Source organism: Ambystoma mexicanum, chromosome 1q (genome assembly GCF_040938575.1).
Source record: "Ambystoma mexicanum isolate Mex_15411 chromosome 1q, UKY_AmexF1_1, whole genome shotgun sequence".
NCBI classification, from domain to species: Eukaryota; Metazoa; Chordata; class Amphibia; order Caudata; family Ambystomatidae; genus Ambystoma; species Ambystoma mexicanum.
Window position 1 is genome coordinate 356598907 of NC_090922.1, and position 17925 is coordinate 356616831.

Consider the following 17925-nt stretch of genomic DNA (forward strand, 5'->3'; position numbering starts at 1 on the left):
GTGGTGGAAGATGTTTTTGTCTAGGTTTGTTATTTTGTGCTAACATGTGTCGAGATCCGAGTGAATATCTGTGATGCACATAGTCACAATATACCTAATGGCACTAACAGCCGATTTGTGTTGTAACTCAAAGGGTTAATACATGTTGCATAGTGTTTGAAAAAATATGTTGTGCTGTAATGAAATGTCAGTATGGACCCAAACATTGACCCAAGACTGTGATTGACACACTGTTATATGGCCTTTGCTGTATTATGAAAGAGTTGTAGTCAACTTTGTGGCTAACCCCTAACTCTCAACCTCCCACCTTAATCAACACCCGCCTGATTCTACAGCAGCCCCTCCAACCACTTGACTTCCTGTGCCAACACAACACAACACACCCCTTCTTACAATAATACTCCACCCTCTTGCCTTCCTATCTCCTGACAACAAACATCATACAAATTAAGCACTAGCTGAAGTTTCCAACCTTTTCACCCACCATTTCCTCTTTACCATAACCCTACACTAACCCTCATGCAGGCAACGGCCTCTGAGTTGTGAAACCAGCACCCAGCAAAGTCCTAACTCAGAATACATACAAATCTTTCAGGATCTAATAAAGCATGGCCTGCCTCACACTGCTAATCTAATAGCAACCTCTCTTCAGTTCTCTCTAGTCCACCCATAACTAACCTTTTTATTTGAACAACTCAGAATGCCAAGTGGCCGTGCAAATGACAAAAGCCTCACTTTAGCATGACTGAGTAGCATAACATTTAATCGTTAGCAATAGAAACACATGTCTATAGATCAAATTGCATTCAAGCTGCCCATCCTCAGTCAATATTAATTCTTCAGAAGTTGATGCCAGCTTTTCCAATTTTCTACCAAAGTAACAATCCTTTACCCTCGTCTCGTGGAGATCCTAAGAAGTAAGCAATAGTTGTTTTTGCAGGTTGATTTTCCTTGCACACATCATCCTCCAGTGCTTGGCCTTCAGTCTGAAGTGTTGTTTCAGTAGGTTAAGACTTCTCTTACAAGCTGTGGGATAGTTTTTAGTTTACCAGCTGAGAACATGGTTTACTCTCAGTTCTTTCTATTAGAGAAGTGTCTGGGAGGTCTGCAAATGATCTGTATCTTTTTAATTTCTGGACACTTTGCAGATGGGTAACTGGTTATGTGCAATACACTTTTCAGACTTTAATGTTTACACAACCATGTTGCCTCCTCACGGAAAATGTCTAATATTGGTGGTAAATTACTTAAGTTTACTCTGCATCCTTAGTTTTAAGTAGGTGATGACAGCAGTCGCATTTCATTCTAGGAAGTAGAGGATGCACGTCGTCCTGCATCTAGATAATTGGATAATTTGAGTCAGTACCCACACGTTTATTGCTCTCAAATGACAATAGTTCTCGAAACTCTTTCACTTGTGTTTCCCCATCAGTATCCGGAAATGTTCACTAATTCCTTCTCATTGGAGTGGTGCCAGACACGAACTGGACTTTGACGTTCTCTTCACTGGAAAGGATAACAGTAATCAAACAGATTGTCATTTTAAGAACAGATCAGCAACCACATCTTGGTTCAGAACTTCTGGCGCACATGTCATTTTGTACACCAGTATTTATTGTAGCCACACTTTACAATAAGAACATTCCATTGCATCTTGTGGATCATTGCAACAAAGAAAGTCTTCCAGTTCCTCTACACTTCAAGGAAAACCTCCATGTCCAATCTACTCCATGGAGTTTTAAACACCCTTTACTCTGAGGTGTCCATAATGTCTGATTCATCAGAATACAGCTGGGTGATCTTTAGAATCTAGAGCTTCTATCCTTAATGCCTCCCACTCAGTAAGTTGAGGAAAAGTAGTTCTCTGAAGCAACAACCCTGGTGATGTTAATTCTAAAAACGAAAAACAGGTAGTAACATGCAACAAACTCCTCCTGGCTTGTTTGCGCATACGCATTTATAATTGTACCATGCAGTGGGAAATAGGCTCATCAGCAACGTGTGCCTAAACAGATTCATGATATTTCTTTTCACTAAAGGGGTTGTCCTCAAGTCTTTGCTCCACACAATACTCTTTGCCTGTAGTTTTCGTAATGTATAGGCAAAGACGAGGGGGATTTGACCTCTACCCAGGCAATCCGTGGAAGGTTACAGTCTGGCGGGAGGACTTTTCCCTTTGCAAGAACCTTCCAGTATGCACAGGCAATGCAAACTTTGACGCCATCAGGGAGTTCCTGAAATTTGTAGATCATATTATTATTATGGTATTTATGGAGTGCTGACCTGTCTTTGAGAAGCAACAGAGAGCTTTACAGAGGTATTCAACAATACAGATGCACAATGGAGCGCTTTATAGAGCTACACAACAGTACAGATGCATAATGGAGTGTTTTTCAGATGTAACAAAAGAATATATATTCAGCGGGGGTAGGTTATGGCTAGTTAACCAGCAAGAACCCACTTGAGAAGGGATGAGACTGTGAGGTGGCTCTATAACAGCGGGCTTAGGGCCTGTAATCCCTGGTTTCAAGCCGTTCAACCGGCAAAGAATACATAACGATGTCCCGAATGGGAGATCGAGGATAAGACTACGCCTTGGTACTGGCACCTGGTGGTGGGGTTTGAGGTGCTGAATCAGACAGACAGTGACCATAAGCCAATAAAGCTCTGTGTCGGGGGCTTTGCACCCCCCACCAACAGGGCTATTAGTAACTTTGCAGACATAGTGGCCCGAGGCCATGCTCGCACGATCAAATGGATCTCCATGGCTCAGGAAGACTTCACCCCAAAGTTATACAGCAAAATTGTGAGCCAGATCAAAGTAATGTGTGATGTGAATAGGCAGCCCGAGGATATATTCGAGAGCTTTGATAAAACAATATCACTGGTAAAGCCCATGGTGACAATCCCGGTATCTGGCAATAGGAAAAAGGCAAAAAAAACTGGCAACATGGTATAACTGGTATTGCAGGGAAGCTAAGCGTAGCCTGACCGCTTGCTTGAGGGGAGCGGCACAGAACAATAGGGAACATCTATGCTCCCTGAGAGATGCTTATAAGAAACAAGTGGCCACAAAAGGAAGTCTGTATGTGGCTGAGAAGTGGGCCACTATGGCGGACTCTGTGTACGAGGGCGACCACGCCAGATTTTGGAAATTCATCACTGATTTAGACCTGGAGGGTGACATAAATTTCTATGAGAGTATTGCCCCGATCAGGTGGAAAGGCCATTTTGAAGCGTTGCATCAGCCCCTGGCTGGTGAAGAAAGGCCAGGTATGCTGACCATCTCAGGGGCAGATCCAGAAGAAGAGAGGGGGTCAAACACGCATCTGGTACTCACCTGGAAGACGTAGAGAGGGTGATTCAGGCCCAGAAAGGGGGAAAAGCGCCTGGCCTGTGAACCTAAAAAAAAGTGAGATTGCTGTATGGGCCCCCATGCTAACATCAGTCTTTAATGTCATACTACATCTAAACCAAGTGCCCGCTAGCTGGACTTCCACAGTGATCGTCCCGATATTTTAAAAAGTGGATAGGGTGGATCCCAGTAATTACCGCACCATCTGACCTTTTACAATTCACCTTTTGTCCTTTTTGACCTACTAATCGATGTCCTTTTTTACCTTCTGTACAATTGACCTTTCATTGGCACATGCCTTTTTTCTTTCTCTTCTTCATCATCTTACACTTAGTTTATTTTCACCATTTCTGAGTAACTTCCTCGTTGCTTCTGGTAATGTTTGAAAGAAAAAATATCAATTAATTTATATTCTATAATATTTTATTGGTGTCTCAACAATTCAAGTAACTTAACCATTCAACAATGTTTATCAAACTAATTCATTTTAACATTGAATGTCCACATTTATTGGATTGTCTTTCATTCACAACTCTGTTCTAATGTCATACATTCAACAGTGAGACTCCATACATTTCAGTAGTTCAGTTCTACAATGTTATGAAGGTAACTGCATGGGCCATGCTGGTTAAATAGTCTGACATATTCAATAATGTACATTTTTCTGCAATTTCTCTCATTTTTAAAAAACATTTTGCACTCCTTTAAGGGTTCTTTTTTGCATGTACATACCACTCAATATCTGAAATATTGAATTCTCCTGCATCCCCTGTTCTGTTTGTAACACCATAAGGAATTTCCATAATGTGGGTTTTGCATGGCCCATTGCCACATTTAGGCCATTATGCCACCCTTCCAGTTTATTGGTTTTTTGGTGACTCATTCAATATTGCATCAAAACAATTCCAGTAGTCCAATTAGATTTTAGGTACTTTGCGTCGAAACGGGTCTGTGCCCCCAGCCATGTTTCTTCATAGTAATTAATGAAGTCGACCAGTTCTGTTTCGTGTCTTTTATAATAAGTATCATTTACTAATGTTGGTAAGAAGGCAAGAGCACAGAGTTTGCGCACATTGTGTTGAAATTCACTGTCTGAGCATACATTTTTTTTGTAGTCCATGCTTTTGCATATTGCGCCACAGTGCCTGGTTTCTTAAGCAACGCCTTCCTGCTTGCTTCCAGAGCAGTCGCCCGCAGCCTTGTGTTTCCTCCCCGACCTTTCTTCATGCTTGGGAGGGGAGCCGGCTATCCTGGAGCACCTGCAAGGCGTGCTTCTCGTGTGCACATTCCGTTCAAGTCGCTCCCAGCTGTCTGCAGACACAGGACTCCTGCCAGTGTTTCTGCCACTTGCAGCTTTTCTCGCACAGTCCCCTGGCCTTCCCGCTTGACAGCACTTCGTTCCTTTGACTTCGTTGCAACTACTTCTCTCGGCTCACAGTCTTGTGCACTGTGTGCTTGCCACCTTTATCTTACTGCAAGCGTTAACAAGTCTCAGGTGTGTGTGAGATTAAGACTATTTGCCTGACCTCATTAGTGTGACATGGCTCTGATACAACATAGGAGGTAATCCTCATCCTGTTATTCCTCCTCTTCCTCTTCTCAGTGGTTTTGGGAAGGTGAAGTGGGGAGGAATTCTGGGATATGTAGTTTCCCATGAAATAGGTAGGGACAGTGTTTTCTGGTTTAGTTGTAAAAGGGGTATACCATGTCTCACTATTGGGTGTCTCTCCCCCACTCCCTGAGGACCCCCAACCCAGGTGATCCTCCCTTGCTTGTCCACCCGCAGGGTTGGGAATCCAGAAGGGATGGCCCCCTCCCTGGCCACCGTATTAAGATGTGAAACACCCTTTGGTTTTTCACATTAACCAAACGTAACATTTCCGGAACTAATACTTTAAATAGCTCCACTTAGAAAAATAATGTCTTGAAGAGAAATATAATCCCAATTGTGGATCTGAGGGCTAAAACGGCTAATCTATTGTAAATTATAAATCTTTCTGTTGGTGTGCAGAATTGTACCACCCGGCTAATCAAAGATTACCTTGTCCTATTGATTGGAAAACATACCCATGATTGAATGTTTGGTGTCTGCCTTATCTTAGATCCATGTGTTGGGCGTACTGTAAACTGGTGAGTGTTGTCATACTGTCATGACTATGGAGGATTGCTCAATGTGGCTTTCATCCCCGTTCCAGGGGCCAGCAGCCCAAGTTATCGGCCTGAGCGAAGCAAGGGCAGATAACGAGGTCTCTGATATATGATATGGCATTTGTAAAGCGCCTATACACAAGTGTTTCAAGGCGCGAGAGTGCCTTTCAAGTGCCGTTATCCCCCGTTCCAGCCCCTGGAACAGGTGTTGAAGGCCATTAGCACCCTGGGTTGCCAAATCGGTAATTCGGGAGCTACAAAAAAGGATTTTACTTCCTACAATGGGATGCTCACGGTGTCCCAGCTGTAGGAAGGAACATCCTTTTCGAAGATGGCTGCCATGGAAAGGGAAGGCGGATCTCCCCTAGGAACCCCCCTTCCCTTCCATGGCGGCCTGTGGAAGGCGAAGGGAAGGGGCGGGTAAGGTAAGTAGAGGTCTGGGTGGAGAAAAGAAAATGGGACGGAGGGTGGGGCTAATATTGCGGCAGAGGAGCCGGCCGCCAGGCGGCTTGGAACTCGGGCTTGTACTGGCGGTTCAAGCCCACATTCCTAGCCATTTGATTGTCTGGCTTCCCCACGCCCGGGTGCTAATGTTTGCTTAAACTCTTTTTTTACAGTGTTACTCTGTTGCTCCAAGGAAAATGGAACATTGTTTCTGATACTGTTCACCTTTTCAGGTTAAATTGACTCTAGCTAAAACAATTGGGTAAATGAAGGGTGCCTGTCACATTGATGGAATCAGCATGTATAATGATCTATGTTTTTTTCATGCCTTATCTCGAAATATTTGTTAAGTATAAATGTGCACATTATAAACTGAAACGTTTAAGCAAGTAATTTTGTATGATCTTGTCTTTGCAGCATTTGGGGGTTACTTGAGTGAAGTGGTAGAAGACAATACACCCCCAAGAATGGAAAAAGACGGTTTGGAGGTAATGATAGGAAAGAAGAAAGGAATTCAGGGTCATTACAACTCATGTTACTTAGATTCTACTTTGTTTTGGTAAGTTCATCTGCAACATGTGACTGATAAAAGTGCAGGGATGTTGGGAGAGGGGAGAGGTAAGGAACGTATTTGAGAATATGTTGCACCCAGCACCATCCAAGTCCATTGTAAAGCCCAGACTGAAAGGTTAGCAAAGCCCTATTGTCATGATATCTCCATGGCTGTATGCTTTCTATGTTATTTATTTGTACAGCGGTGCATGCAGCATGAAATTGCTTCAAAGTGCTTTGAGAAAGAACAGGGTCCAGGGAAGGAAAAAGGGTTAAGAGTGTAAGGGCCTCATTCCTGATAGTGGAGAATCTAGAGAGCAGTGCTGTCATGGCAGGGAGTCTGCAGTTTGGAACTCAATGTTTTTACTGTAGCCCCAGGAGATGAGGAAGCTAGTGCACGTAATTCGAAGCAAACGTCGGATTGGGAAGACTTTAAAGAAAAAGGGGTTTTAATGCCTTCCTGAAAGGTAGGTTGTTCTCGATTAGTCCAGGTTTGCCCAGCAGCGCAATTTAGATTTTAGGGCCCTTGCATCCCAGTTTTTTTTTTGTGGGCTGTTGGGTGGTAGTGTCACCTATAAGCCGAAACTATTGCATTGGAGTGCAGGTAGAAGGGAAATCACATGTGAAGAGGGACACACATTGTGTGGGTGTTTGCTTATCTACCAACTCACTGACTGCCTGTGGCTATTACAACCCACCACCTGCCCCTCCCCGCCCTAAATATATCGTCCTGGGATCTCTTTGAGCTACCTCTTTCAAGTAGAAACATCAAACTTTAGCCTAACAGTGTTTTTTCTAAGCAGTCTGTGGAGAATTGATGGCTTAATTGCAGCTGGATCTCCCCAATGGTGCAATAAAAATTTGTAAACTAAGTGTGCCTTAACCCACTTGATTTATATCTCTTCCCTGCACCGAAGTCCTGTTAAAAACAAACAAAGGTAATGCCAACAGTTTTGGCTTGAGTTCAGTGTTGCAATAATATGCCCATCTAATCACTCCATTTTCCAGCTGTTTAGATGAGATCTTATGGCCAGGTAGTACCATTTATATCAATGCACAGCACATTTCTATCACATACCTACACAAAGCCCAAACTGTTGGCTTTGCCAATGCTTGTTTTCCTATGCTGTCATCGTTAAGGTTGTTGTCACTTCCAACATCCGCCAAATTTCATGGGTTTTGTTGCAATACATGTACACCATAACTGTCCCTTAACTAGAGGTTTTTTCATTGAATTTCACGATTTTTTTAATGTTTCATATTATCCCACCTGTAGTAGTAAATAACCATGGTCCACTTGGGCAATTAAGGTAAAAGACTGTGGGCCATGGCTTTGGCCACAGATCCCCTGGTAGTTTTGGCCTTTGACCGTAGCCAGAGCCCACGACCGTGGTCTAAATCTCCTTTAGTAATAAGTAACCATATACCATGGCCCCTGGTCTTTGGCTGTGACCCCTGCCACTGTACACTAAGTAGGGTAATAAACTTGTCACCCGCTGGCCATGGCCTTCTCCTGTGGCCGCTTGCGACTTTCTATCTGTTAAAGTAAAACCCTCCTTCTCCCTGGTCAGTTCTCCCTTTTTTTGTTTTTCCTCTTTCATGAGATTTCCCCCCTGATATATTCACGTGGGAACATGACTGTGAAAACCTTATTGCACTGACTTCTCATCCCACAAGGATATTTCCCATGGAAATGCAATGTCTTTTGATTATAGCAGTAAGACAAAATAAGCCTGTATTTGAGGTATTTTTAAGTAGGTGGTTGAAACGGTGACTTCTGAAACAGCATTCTAAAAGAACATGCACAGATCTGAGAGGAGGCTGAGGAATTGTGGGATAAACTTGACCCAGGATTCTTCATAAGCACCATGTAAGCCCTCTTCATCTGCAAGGCACGAGAAAGTAAAAAAGGGATATAAAAGGGTAAAGGCAAAAAGACTTCCCCAGGTGTACGTCAAGGACCATCTCTGAGCCCTTCCCATTGGCCGAGCAGGCATCTCCAGCACCTCTGTCCCCTAGGAGGGGCCACGTAGTGTGAACATGTTAGTCAAGGTGACCATCGTCCATGACAGCCCTGGTCCATGAAACTCATTGCTTGTCGGTTACCATAATGCTTCTCAGCAAGCACTTTGTCCACAAGAACCTCACCATTGGAGAAACTTCATCAATGAGCAGGCTCAGCTCCAGGTCAGCAGGAGTCTTCGTCAATGGCACACCTTGTCATTGAAGAGAATCCTTGTCTGTGATAAACCTGGTTCACAAGAAGCCCCATATAAGACAGAAGCCCGTTAGACAGGAGTTGGTAACTTGGAGCTACAGGCGCAGGTCAATGTAACTACACAGGGGTTGCCCCTACTGGGCCCTGGGAAATAAAGCCAGCAAGCAGTGGAAAAGTTTTTGTCTGAGATTTCTCGTTCACAGGACACCTTGTCTACGAGATGCCTAGTCAACAAGAGGCGTTAAGCACAGGAGACCTCATCCACAAAATGCCCTCTCTACGAGAATCTAGTCTATGTGAAGTTTTGTCTGCGAGCCCGCATCTGCGGGAAACCTCATGTAAGAGAACCCTTGTCTACAGAAAGCATCATCTGCGGCAGCCATAATCTACAAGAGTCTCCCGGTCTGCGTGAGTCTCCCAGTCGTCCTCATCTAGGGGAGACTTTGTCCACGACCAAACCGCTTCTAAGAGAGGCATCCTATGTGAGAACCTCCTCTACAAAAGGCCTCACCATTGACAGTTCCCTGTCTAAATAGCTTCATCTACAACACCTGTCCTCATTTATGAGACCTCATCACAGAGAAGCCTAGTCTGAGAGGTATGCTCTGAGAGGCTTAGTATGAAAAGCCTTCTCCACGTGAAAACCTTTCTTTTAGGGAACCTTGCATCCAAGGGAGCCTTGCTTGTGAGAGGTTAACAAAGGTGAGGGACAGAGATGCGACCACCAGGATGCCTCCTCCACATATTTATCTAAATAGGAGTAATGGAGAAAATGCGTGGTGCTAAAGGATGCTCTTACCAGTGAAACAACCATTTACTGTAGGCATTCGCCACAGTGGCATGCTGTGTCCTGCCTTAGAAGTATGAGCATAGCTTTAAACCATGGGCCTGTGTCTGCTGTTGCACCAAAGAATAAAGCTGAGTTGAGAAGAAGTTCCTGTTAGGGCATGTAGCTCGGTGTAGTGAGGAAAAATAATGTGTTGAGACGGTCAAGTTTTCTGCAAATTCTCCAAAGGCTACAGATTATTTGCTCTCTCAGGAGATTGTCCATGTATTCATGCAATGCTCAATACCGCTGGGCAAAGGGGATACGTTCTCAGCAAGAAGCTCCTGGCAGCAGGTGCCACCGTGATAGAGGCATTTTAGCCAGATCTAACCAAAAGGAGGCACGTTTTTGGCCACTGCTGGAAGTCTTTCCAGCTGACGAGAGGTTTGAGACCCAATACATTCTGGAAAAGGGAGAGGCTGCTTTGGACTAGGCAATTACCATTCTATAGGATGTTGCATGGACTGGATTTGCACAAGTAGTTAATGTGCCAGTCAGGTGATGCCAAGGATGGCCGAAGAACTACGGATGTTTCTGGGACACATTACAGTAGGGGAGGGTGTGAAATTCCATGTGGTCCCCCCCATGGCATTTTCACGGGGAGCCGTACGCTGAGTCTTGTGGAGTCATTCTTCTGCCAAGTCTTTTTTCTGTTTCCTCGCACCAGGAAAGTGGGAGTCGGAGCTCTGCAGACTAAACCCCCTGTGTAACGCAGAGTCGTACGCTCAGTCTTGTGGAGTCGACGGACGCAGAAGGGTCTCCCTTTATATGTGACTCCGCTTCAGTTGTTCATTTGCTCAGCTCTATGTGAGACTGCAGTAATAAAAGTACAACGGGAGGACCAACGTGTGTCTGGGTGGTGAGTAACTTTAATATCTGTTAATCTGACATCCTGTGATAATTACTCTGCACCTGAGAGTGCCTCTGATTTCGAATGAGCACTGATTGACGCCACTTTGAAGTTTTGAAACATTGTGGCCTATTGTTGGTGTAAGGGCAATATGTTTGGTCTTACCAGCCTCTCCAAACATTGTAACCGATCACTTCACAAACCTCTGCTAGAAATGGCAACAGAAAAACCTCTCCCTAACTCTCCCCCACCAAACCACTCCCCATACCCCCCCCACCCGGACCGGTGTGTAGGGCGGGCTCAACCAGGCACTCTGGTCGCTGGTGTGGAGACCTTGGCAGTATTCACTCAGGTGGCTGCCTTTGGCAAATTACTGAATAAAGAAGGGAACCCATAGCTTCCTCCCTCTTAGAGGACAAGTTAAGTGGTGCACAGGAGAGACGAGAACTGGTGAACAAACAGCATGGACACTTTTCTCCATCATTTTACTCGGACTCGACTAAGAATGAGCAAGAGGGAGACACACGTACCTCATATGCCTCAACCTCCTTTCTGGCCTCTGGGCAAAGTTCATACTGCCCATCAACTCGCCAAACATCAACGAATGATGCGAAAACACTAAATGCATTTGCCTCCATTAACCAGGTCGTCTCTACCATGGGTGGGCTTAATGAAGAGATTAAAGCCGAAGTATGCTCCCACTCGATAACTGTGAGCCTGATTCTTAAGAACTTAGTGTAGCGGCAAAGGTTACATCATACACACAGCCACCTAACCCACCTCTGAGCACCTCACAGGTGAGCTTGGACTTCACAAGCAGTGGCAATCATAGAACAAGAAGCCAGTTGCTGTGTTGAACATACAAATAAGTCAAATGAAGACATTACTCACAGCCATATCTCAGTCAACATGGCCCGCCAGAGGAATAAGGCTGGTAACTTGGAGCTACAGGCGCAGGTCAATGTAACTACACAGGGGTTGCCCCTACTGGGCCCTGGGAAATAAAGCCAGCAAGCAGTGGAAAAAGAAAACGAAAAAAGGAAATGGTCACCAAAACGTAATTCCAGGTGAAGCTGAGAATTACACAAGAAATCGAACCATTCCAGAACAGCTTGCACTTCAAAAGATCAAGACACAGTACCTGAATTAGCGGCACAAAGCAATGAGCCACGGGTGACTGTAATTTAGTCTGGGGATAAAGAGATACAGCCTGTTAGACCGGCCAGTATTAGCAACTTAAATGCAGACATAAACTCTGCAGCCCACGTCGATTGGATTACTCACAGCACACAATACCCCCTCAAAGTGCTAAGACATGCCAAATCCTTTCTGTCCCTAAGAAATCGGGCCATGCTGGCTAGGGCAATTATACTACCACGCCTTGACTACTGCAATTCGTTGCTATTGGGGGCTTTGTCGCGCTGCACTGACAAGTTGCAGATTGTACAGAACGAGGCTGTTTGTTTTGTGTATGACTTACCTAAAGGAGAGCACGTGCCCGTAAGGTGCTGCATTGGCTTCCTGTTACGACTAGGATACGTTTTAAAGCCATTACCATGACTCACCAGTGTGTATCCGGAAATGCCCTGATATACTTGAAGAAACACTTTACACCACACATTCCACTGAGGCCCCTATGCTCCAGTACTAAGGAGCTGGTGGTCGTGCTTAGAGTCAAAAAATGCAGGGGACTGGTAAGATCTTTCCCCTCCCTGGCTGCCCAGCTTTCGACTACCATCCCCCTTGGATTAAGGAAATAAAAACATCTGCCACGTTTCAGGAAACTCTTAAAAACCCATATCTTCACATAGGTCTTCTTTCCTACCCCATTTAGAGCTCTTGAGTGTCATGTACCGTCTTATTGTCCTTGCGTGTTCTTGTGGTGCCTTGATGTCTACAGGCTTTTGGCGCTTGATAAATACATTGTTTTAAAAAGAAAACAAAGAGGTTAACAGCTGCTCAAAGGAGGTAAGAACTTTGACTCTGGTTCGACCCACACTAATTGTCCGAATCACGCAAACAATGTCAACTCAATTAAATGGATTTTTGAATGTCTAAACATCACCGACTTTCACCATAACTCGGGAGCGCCTCGGGAGCGCCTCGGGAGCGCCTCTTGACTGGACCACTGAGGCATGCAAAGTACTTGTCATCAACGGTAAGGTCATTTAAACGGATGAGGAACCCATAGTTCATAATGTTAGAACTAGTCAAAAGAGAATATGATGAACCTCCAATGCAAGCCCAATTGTCCCGTCGAAGGGACGAAAGCTGCAGAGGGATATTTTGAGGTTTCGGGATGGTCGCCTCTCCTGAACATCTGGATGAGTGAAGAAAATCATTGTCGTCTCAGGCAATGCCCTGTTTCCCTCTGAGGCAGGTCTTGAATCCACCTACACTTGCAAGATCTCCACAAGCAGACTTTCGAAATGCAGGAGTCTGGGTAAATATGTATTCGGTTTTCGTCAAATTGCAGTGTGCCGGCCTCCCTAGCCAGTTGGAGGATTGTGTCTCTATCTCTGTAGTTCAGGAGACGAGCAATTATCGTACGTGGAGGTGCACCAGGTTTGGGAGCCGGTGCTAGCGTACGATGAGCCCTTTCAACCAAGAAATGTTCAGAGAATGCATCAGGACCAAATAGGGATCTGAACAGCACTTCCAGTTTCTTCTCCATTTGATTTTTCCCAAAGGATTCCGCCACGCCGACCACTCGTACGTTGTTTCTTCTCGATCGGGATTCGAGGTCCTCACATTTGTATTGCAATTTACTGATTGTTTCTCTAATTTGGGATATATCTTGGCTATGGTGAGCAATAGTATCCTCATTGATGCTTATTCTATTTTCAGTTTCTGTAACTCGAGTGCTCTCCTTGTCAATCCTGGCCCTCATGGAGCCTATGGTCGCCTCTATTTCGTCCAGCTTCATATTCACTGCCAAGAACCCATTTTGTACCAGCATCGCCAGCTTATCCTGACGTTCCCCTGAATGGTGTTCACCAGTCACAGTGTGTTCTGGGTGTATGTCCGCTGCAGTAGTTTGACCCTGAGTGCTAGTGTAGGTGTCCATTGGGCCTTTCTTTTTGCCACCAGGGGTCTTGGATGACTTGCCCGATTTGTGCGGTTCCCCCATGGCAGCAAAGAACAGTGTGTGACTATCTCCGGCGAGAGTGTTGGTATTAAGGCGGCAGCACCACACCGTCCCCCAGCGTTTAGCCTGTTCAGGTAGAATTGAAATCTTACGTGTATCTGTGGTCTACCACACGTTGAAGTGCACCATAGCGCGTTAGGACGGATGGACTGTGCCCTTCCACGTGTCCAACCTGTTGGCGTAGTATTTCTCAGACTTACTTGTGGTCCTGTGCACAGAGCTCGTGTGTTCCACAGGTGTTTTCCCCCGGTCTCCGGGAGTAGAGGGCCTTGAATTCAGCTCCCGCGCTTCTCCAGCTAGTTGGGAAGCACAATGTCTAGGCGTGCCGTAGTGCACACAGGATATGCAAACTGTAGCAGTCCTTGGGGCTATAATGCTCTCCCCGGCTCGATTCGCAGTGCCCTTGAGGGCTGGTTGGAGTGCGCGAATCCCCCCGGGGAGTCAACGCGCCTCACTGCAGGATGCCATGATGTTCGTCCACGTCCGGCGGGTCCCGCCTTCACGGTGCTCAGGACGTCTCTTCCCTCGGCAGCAATAACAGCCCCCCTGGCCAGTAACCAGTGTTGTTCGCACTGCAGCTCCAAGGCCGAGTCGCAGCCAGGGCGGGAGAGCGAGGGGCAACAGAGCCAGGCACGCACACGATGTTCCCACACGCTCGCCCCCCAGGTACCTCAGTAAGGGGCGAGCCCAGGCAAGCGAGCCGGGGGACCCGTATCGCCGACCAGGATCCGCCCTCGATCTTGTCCGGACGCCGCACCAGGGAGGGAAGAGGACGCTCTTCTTTATTATATTGTCTGCTTCCCGCAACCTCCGCGTTGTTACGGCCAGAGAGCACAAAAACCCAAGCAGAAGTCAGGAGCCGCAGTCCTTGCCTCTCCCATCAGCCCGAGCCAGAATCCTGGCCTGAGCGCGAAACTGCCACAGCAGGCTCCTCCCACCTGCGGCCTGCAGCACTCACACGGCCCCGGCAACTGGGTGAATATGCGTGGTTCCAACAGCCGGATCGCTTCAATGCCAGGTGACGGCCAATCTCCTTGCCGTCGTAACTTGGTGGATTCGAGCCGTTTTCGGACAGGATTTTCACTCGTTGTGCCTGAGAACCCAGGTCCTCGGTAGCACAGCTTCCCGCCCTCTCAGACAGCCTCGAGACGGATGTATTTAATCAGGATATTGCGGTGGAGCAGGAGTTCCGAAATCAGGCGGCCATCTTGCTTGTGCGCAACAGCGCCCCCCTAGCTCCTTGCAGATTTTAAAGAATTTGGCTGTGTTAGAGACTTCAGAGACGCGAGCTTGGATGTAAGCTCTCTTCTTGGACAGGACCGAGAGTCTGTACTGTTTTTGGAGCAGGCGGTAGGCCAGTTTGCCAGAGGATGCGCTTGATGCCCTCCACTTCCTTTCAGCTACCCTGCACATGCGTTTGAGGGTGGCGAGGTCGGAATCATATTAAGAGTTGCACTTGGAGGTAGGCTTCAGACGGATCCTCATAGCAGGGGCAAGGACATGAAGAGTCTTAACGATGGAGAGATGCAGGTTAGAGAGAGCTGTGTCACAGTGGGTTTATGGTCATAAGACCGAAAAAAAAAATCTCGAAAAAAAGGCCGAAAAAAGTCGCTTTTTTTTTAATGATGTTTTTTATTCGAAATGGGGGGGTTCCTCCCCCAGCCCCCCCTTTTTTTAACCATTTTTTAAAAAATCCCGGACCCCGAAATAAATATATAATTAAAAAAAGAGAAATTCGACTTTTTTTCGAGATTTGGACCGACCACCGTCACAGTGTGGGTCAGCCGCAGGCATAGTAGGAGGAAAGTAGCAGCGAAAGTCTCCTCTGACACACGCTTCATGGGCCGGATGACAGAGAAGGTTGGTGGCAGTGCTGGGTTCGGCTTCACCTGGGGGACAGAGCGCTTGGTGGGAGTAGGGCAGAAAGTGGTCAGTCCAGGGCAGAGGAGTGGTGAAGAGGGTTAGAGAGGGTGATGTCTGAGGAGATGAGAACATCCAGGGTGTGCCCAGCAGAGTGTGTCGGGCCCGAAGGTAGAATAGAAAGAGAGTGTCGCAGAGATTGAAGTGAAAGGCGTCCAGACTTCTCTCTTGGAGCACATGGGCATTTAATCACTTTTTTAGACAAGACGTGAACATTGTTTTTAAGAATTTTGAAATTCTGCTCCTGCAGGAAGTATGGCTCCTGTATACGCCTCTTTTGGACGGGTTCAACGTCTATCTTAGCACACCCCTTAAAGGACTGAAGGGACGCTCCTACAGGGGATTACTAGTGGCTATATGGAACAATTCAGTCTTTGAAGAATCCTTGTGACATGCAGATTGGCCTAATTTTGATCTGTTAAGGCTGAAACACGTGTATGGGGTTGCTTTTGGTACTCTTGTTCAGAGAGGAATTGCCATAGCATTTCGGTGCTGGACTGCCCATGTGGACAGGACAAAGACTGATATGCAAATGGATATTTCCCATCTGTGAAAGGCACAGTGAGCAAAAAGCGTGTGCTGCAAACTCTCACCTCAGAACAGGTTATCATGCCATGTTCTTTCTGGAGAGGAGCGCCAGCTACCTTTTTGAAACACCTCATTACATCAGATATAACAAACAAACAAACAACAAAGCAACATTATACAATATGAATCTAAACCAAAAGAATACATGTAAATAATGACACTAAAGGGCTAGAAAGCCCCTTTCCCAAGCCCTGTTTTAACTAACATAGGTCAACTATTCCTGTGGGGTCAAATCACATATGGTCAAATGTATGACAGATGGCCTGAATGAAGCACAAAGTCTTGATCATATTTCTCTCTTCTCCCTCTCTCCCCCTCCTAACTGCCACCCCCTTCCCGGGAGTCCCACCCTAACCCAGGTATCTGTGGCTCTGGTTAGTTTCTACAGACCGGTAACCCCTACTGTCTGTTCGCAAAATTGTTCTAAGTGGTTGTCCCTGAGACGTTGGCCACCTGTCTCCCTCAGGGACTTCATACCTATTTTTGCACTACCACAAATGTTAGTTCTAGAGGGTGGTGTATGTGTGCATCCTGCTTTTTTAAAAACATTTTTTACACACACCCTACGCTTTACTTCTCTGCTCCTCCCCCTAGACTCCTCGGTCCTACCAACTCCGCCTACCTTCTCTTCAACACAACTCTCTACCTTCTCCATGCTAATATGAGTCTTCCTGCTCTACTCCTATCACAACTGTTCACTTAACTCAGAGATATGGTGTCCTGCTCACCCCTTCCCTATTCTCTCAAACTCAGGGATATGGTGCCCTGCTGACCCCTTAGCTATACTAGAAACTCACGGATATTGTGCCCTGCTCACCCCTTCACAATTCCTGCTCTCACTACTCTCAGCCCCTCCCCACTTCTCTAATACATCCTACTCCTTGCACCCCACGTCTACACCCTCCCTACTAACACTCACTCGCACACCAATGACCATATCCCACGCTATGCTTAGTCTTTCTGCCTCACTTTTCCAGCACCGTTTTACAAGCAGTTAGGTGTTTCTCTGCCATGCTGTAGACTGAAAGTTCGTTTTTCTGCTTGGAGGGTGACTAGTCTGCTTCTCTTTGTTGGATGCGGTTTGGTGGTTGTTGCCATTTCACAGTCTGCTGGCATTGCTGCATTTCGTGACTTTAGGGTATTTGCGTCCAGTCCGGGTTTTCCTGGTTGCTTGCTGTTGCATTGTGGGAGATGTAGTTCTGAAAAGAATGATAACTCGGGCGAGTGACTGTAAGGAGAGGCATTTTGAGCATGTGAGTGGCATCAGTGTGGTCATTATTGGCACAAGAGGGGGGGATTTCGGGGACCAGTGACCCCACAACTCCCACTTTGCATACCTCCGGCAGGGTTTGTTTTGAAATTAATTTTAGAAAGCCTCCTGCTTCAGGCTGAAAATGTTCACTACCTCCTGTCCCCTCCACACTTGGTCAGGGTCAAGAAGATCCTGACTCTGTCACAGCTTACAGCGCCGCCTTAATTCTCTACAAGTCTACATGAAACCTAGATATAAATATTGAAAAATCTAAAATTATGATCATGCAAAAGCACAGGAGGCAATAGGCCTTTCAGGCGTTCCTTAATTGGGTCTGTATGTGAAAGGTTGACCAATGGAAATATCTGGGTTATACCATGTATGGCTCTATAAACTGGAAGGACAGTATGGGAAATATCTGTTTGTATGCCACTGCATAAGTGGCACAGATGAAAAAAATGAATGGAAATTCAGAAGACTTTTCAATTATTACAACCATAAGATTCTACAACCAACAAGTGATGCCCACAATAACATACAGTGCAGAAGTGCACCCTATCACGCTTAAAACTGATTGGTTAAAACTAGAATCTTTATTTTGGAGAAGAGTACTGAATGTATCTA

At 46.0% G+C, this 17925-nt stretch overlaps 1 protein-coding gene across 9 annotated transcripts in view; it reads left to right on the forward strand.

The window, feature by feature from the left end:
• Positions 1-17925, forward strand: part of CYLD (CYLD lysine 63 deubiquitinase) — a 1796774-nt gene that overhangs the window by 1227682 nt on the left and 551167 nt on the right. For all 9 annotated transcript variants that reach the window (XM_069639469.1, XM_069639490.1, XM_069639472.1 and 6 more), the window contains one exon: positions 6365-6506. In XM_069639469.1, coding sequence (XP_069495570.1) covers positions 6365-6506 — 142 coding nt within the window. The remainder of the gene's footprint in view (positions 1-6364; positions 6507-17925) is intronic.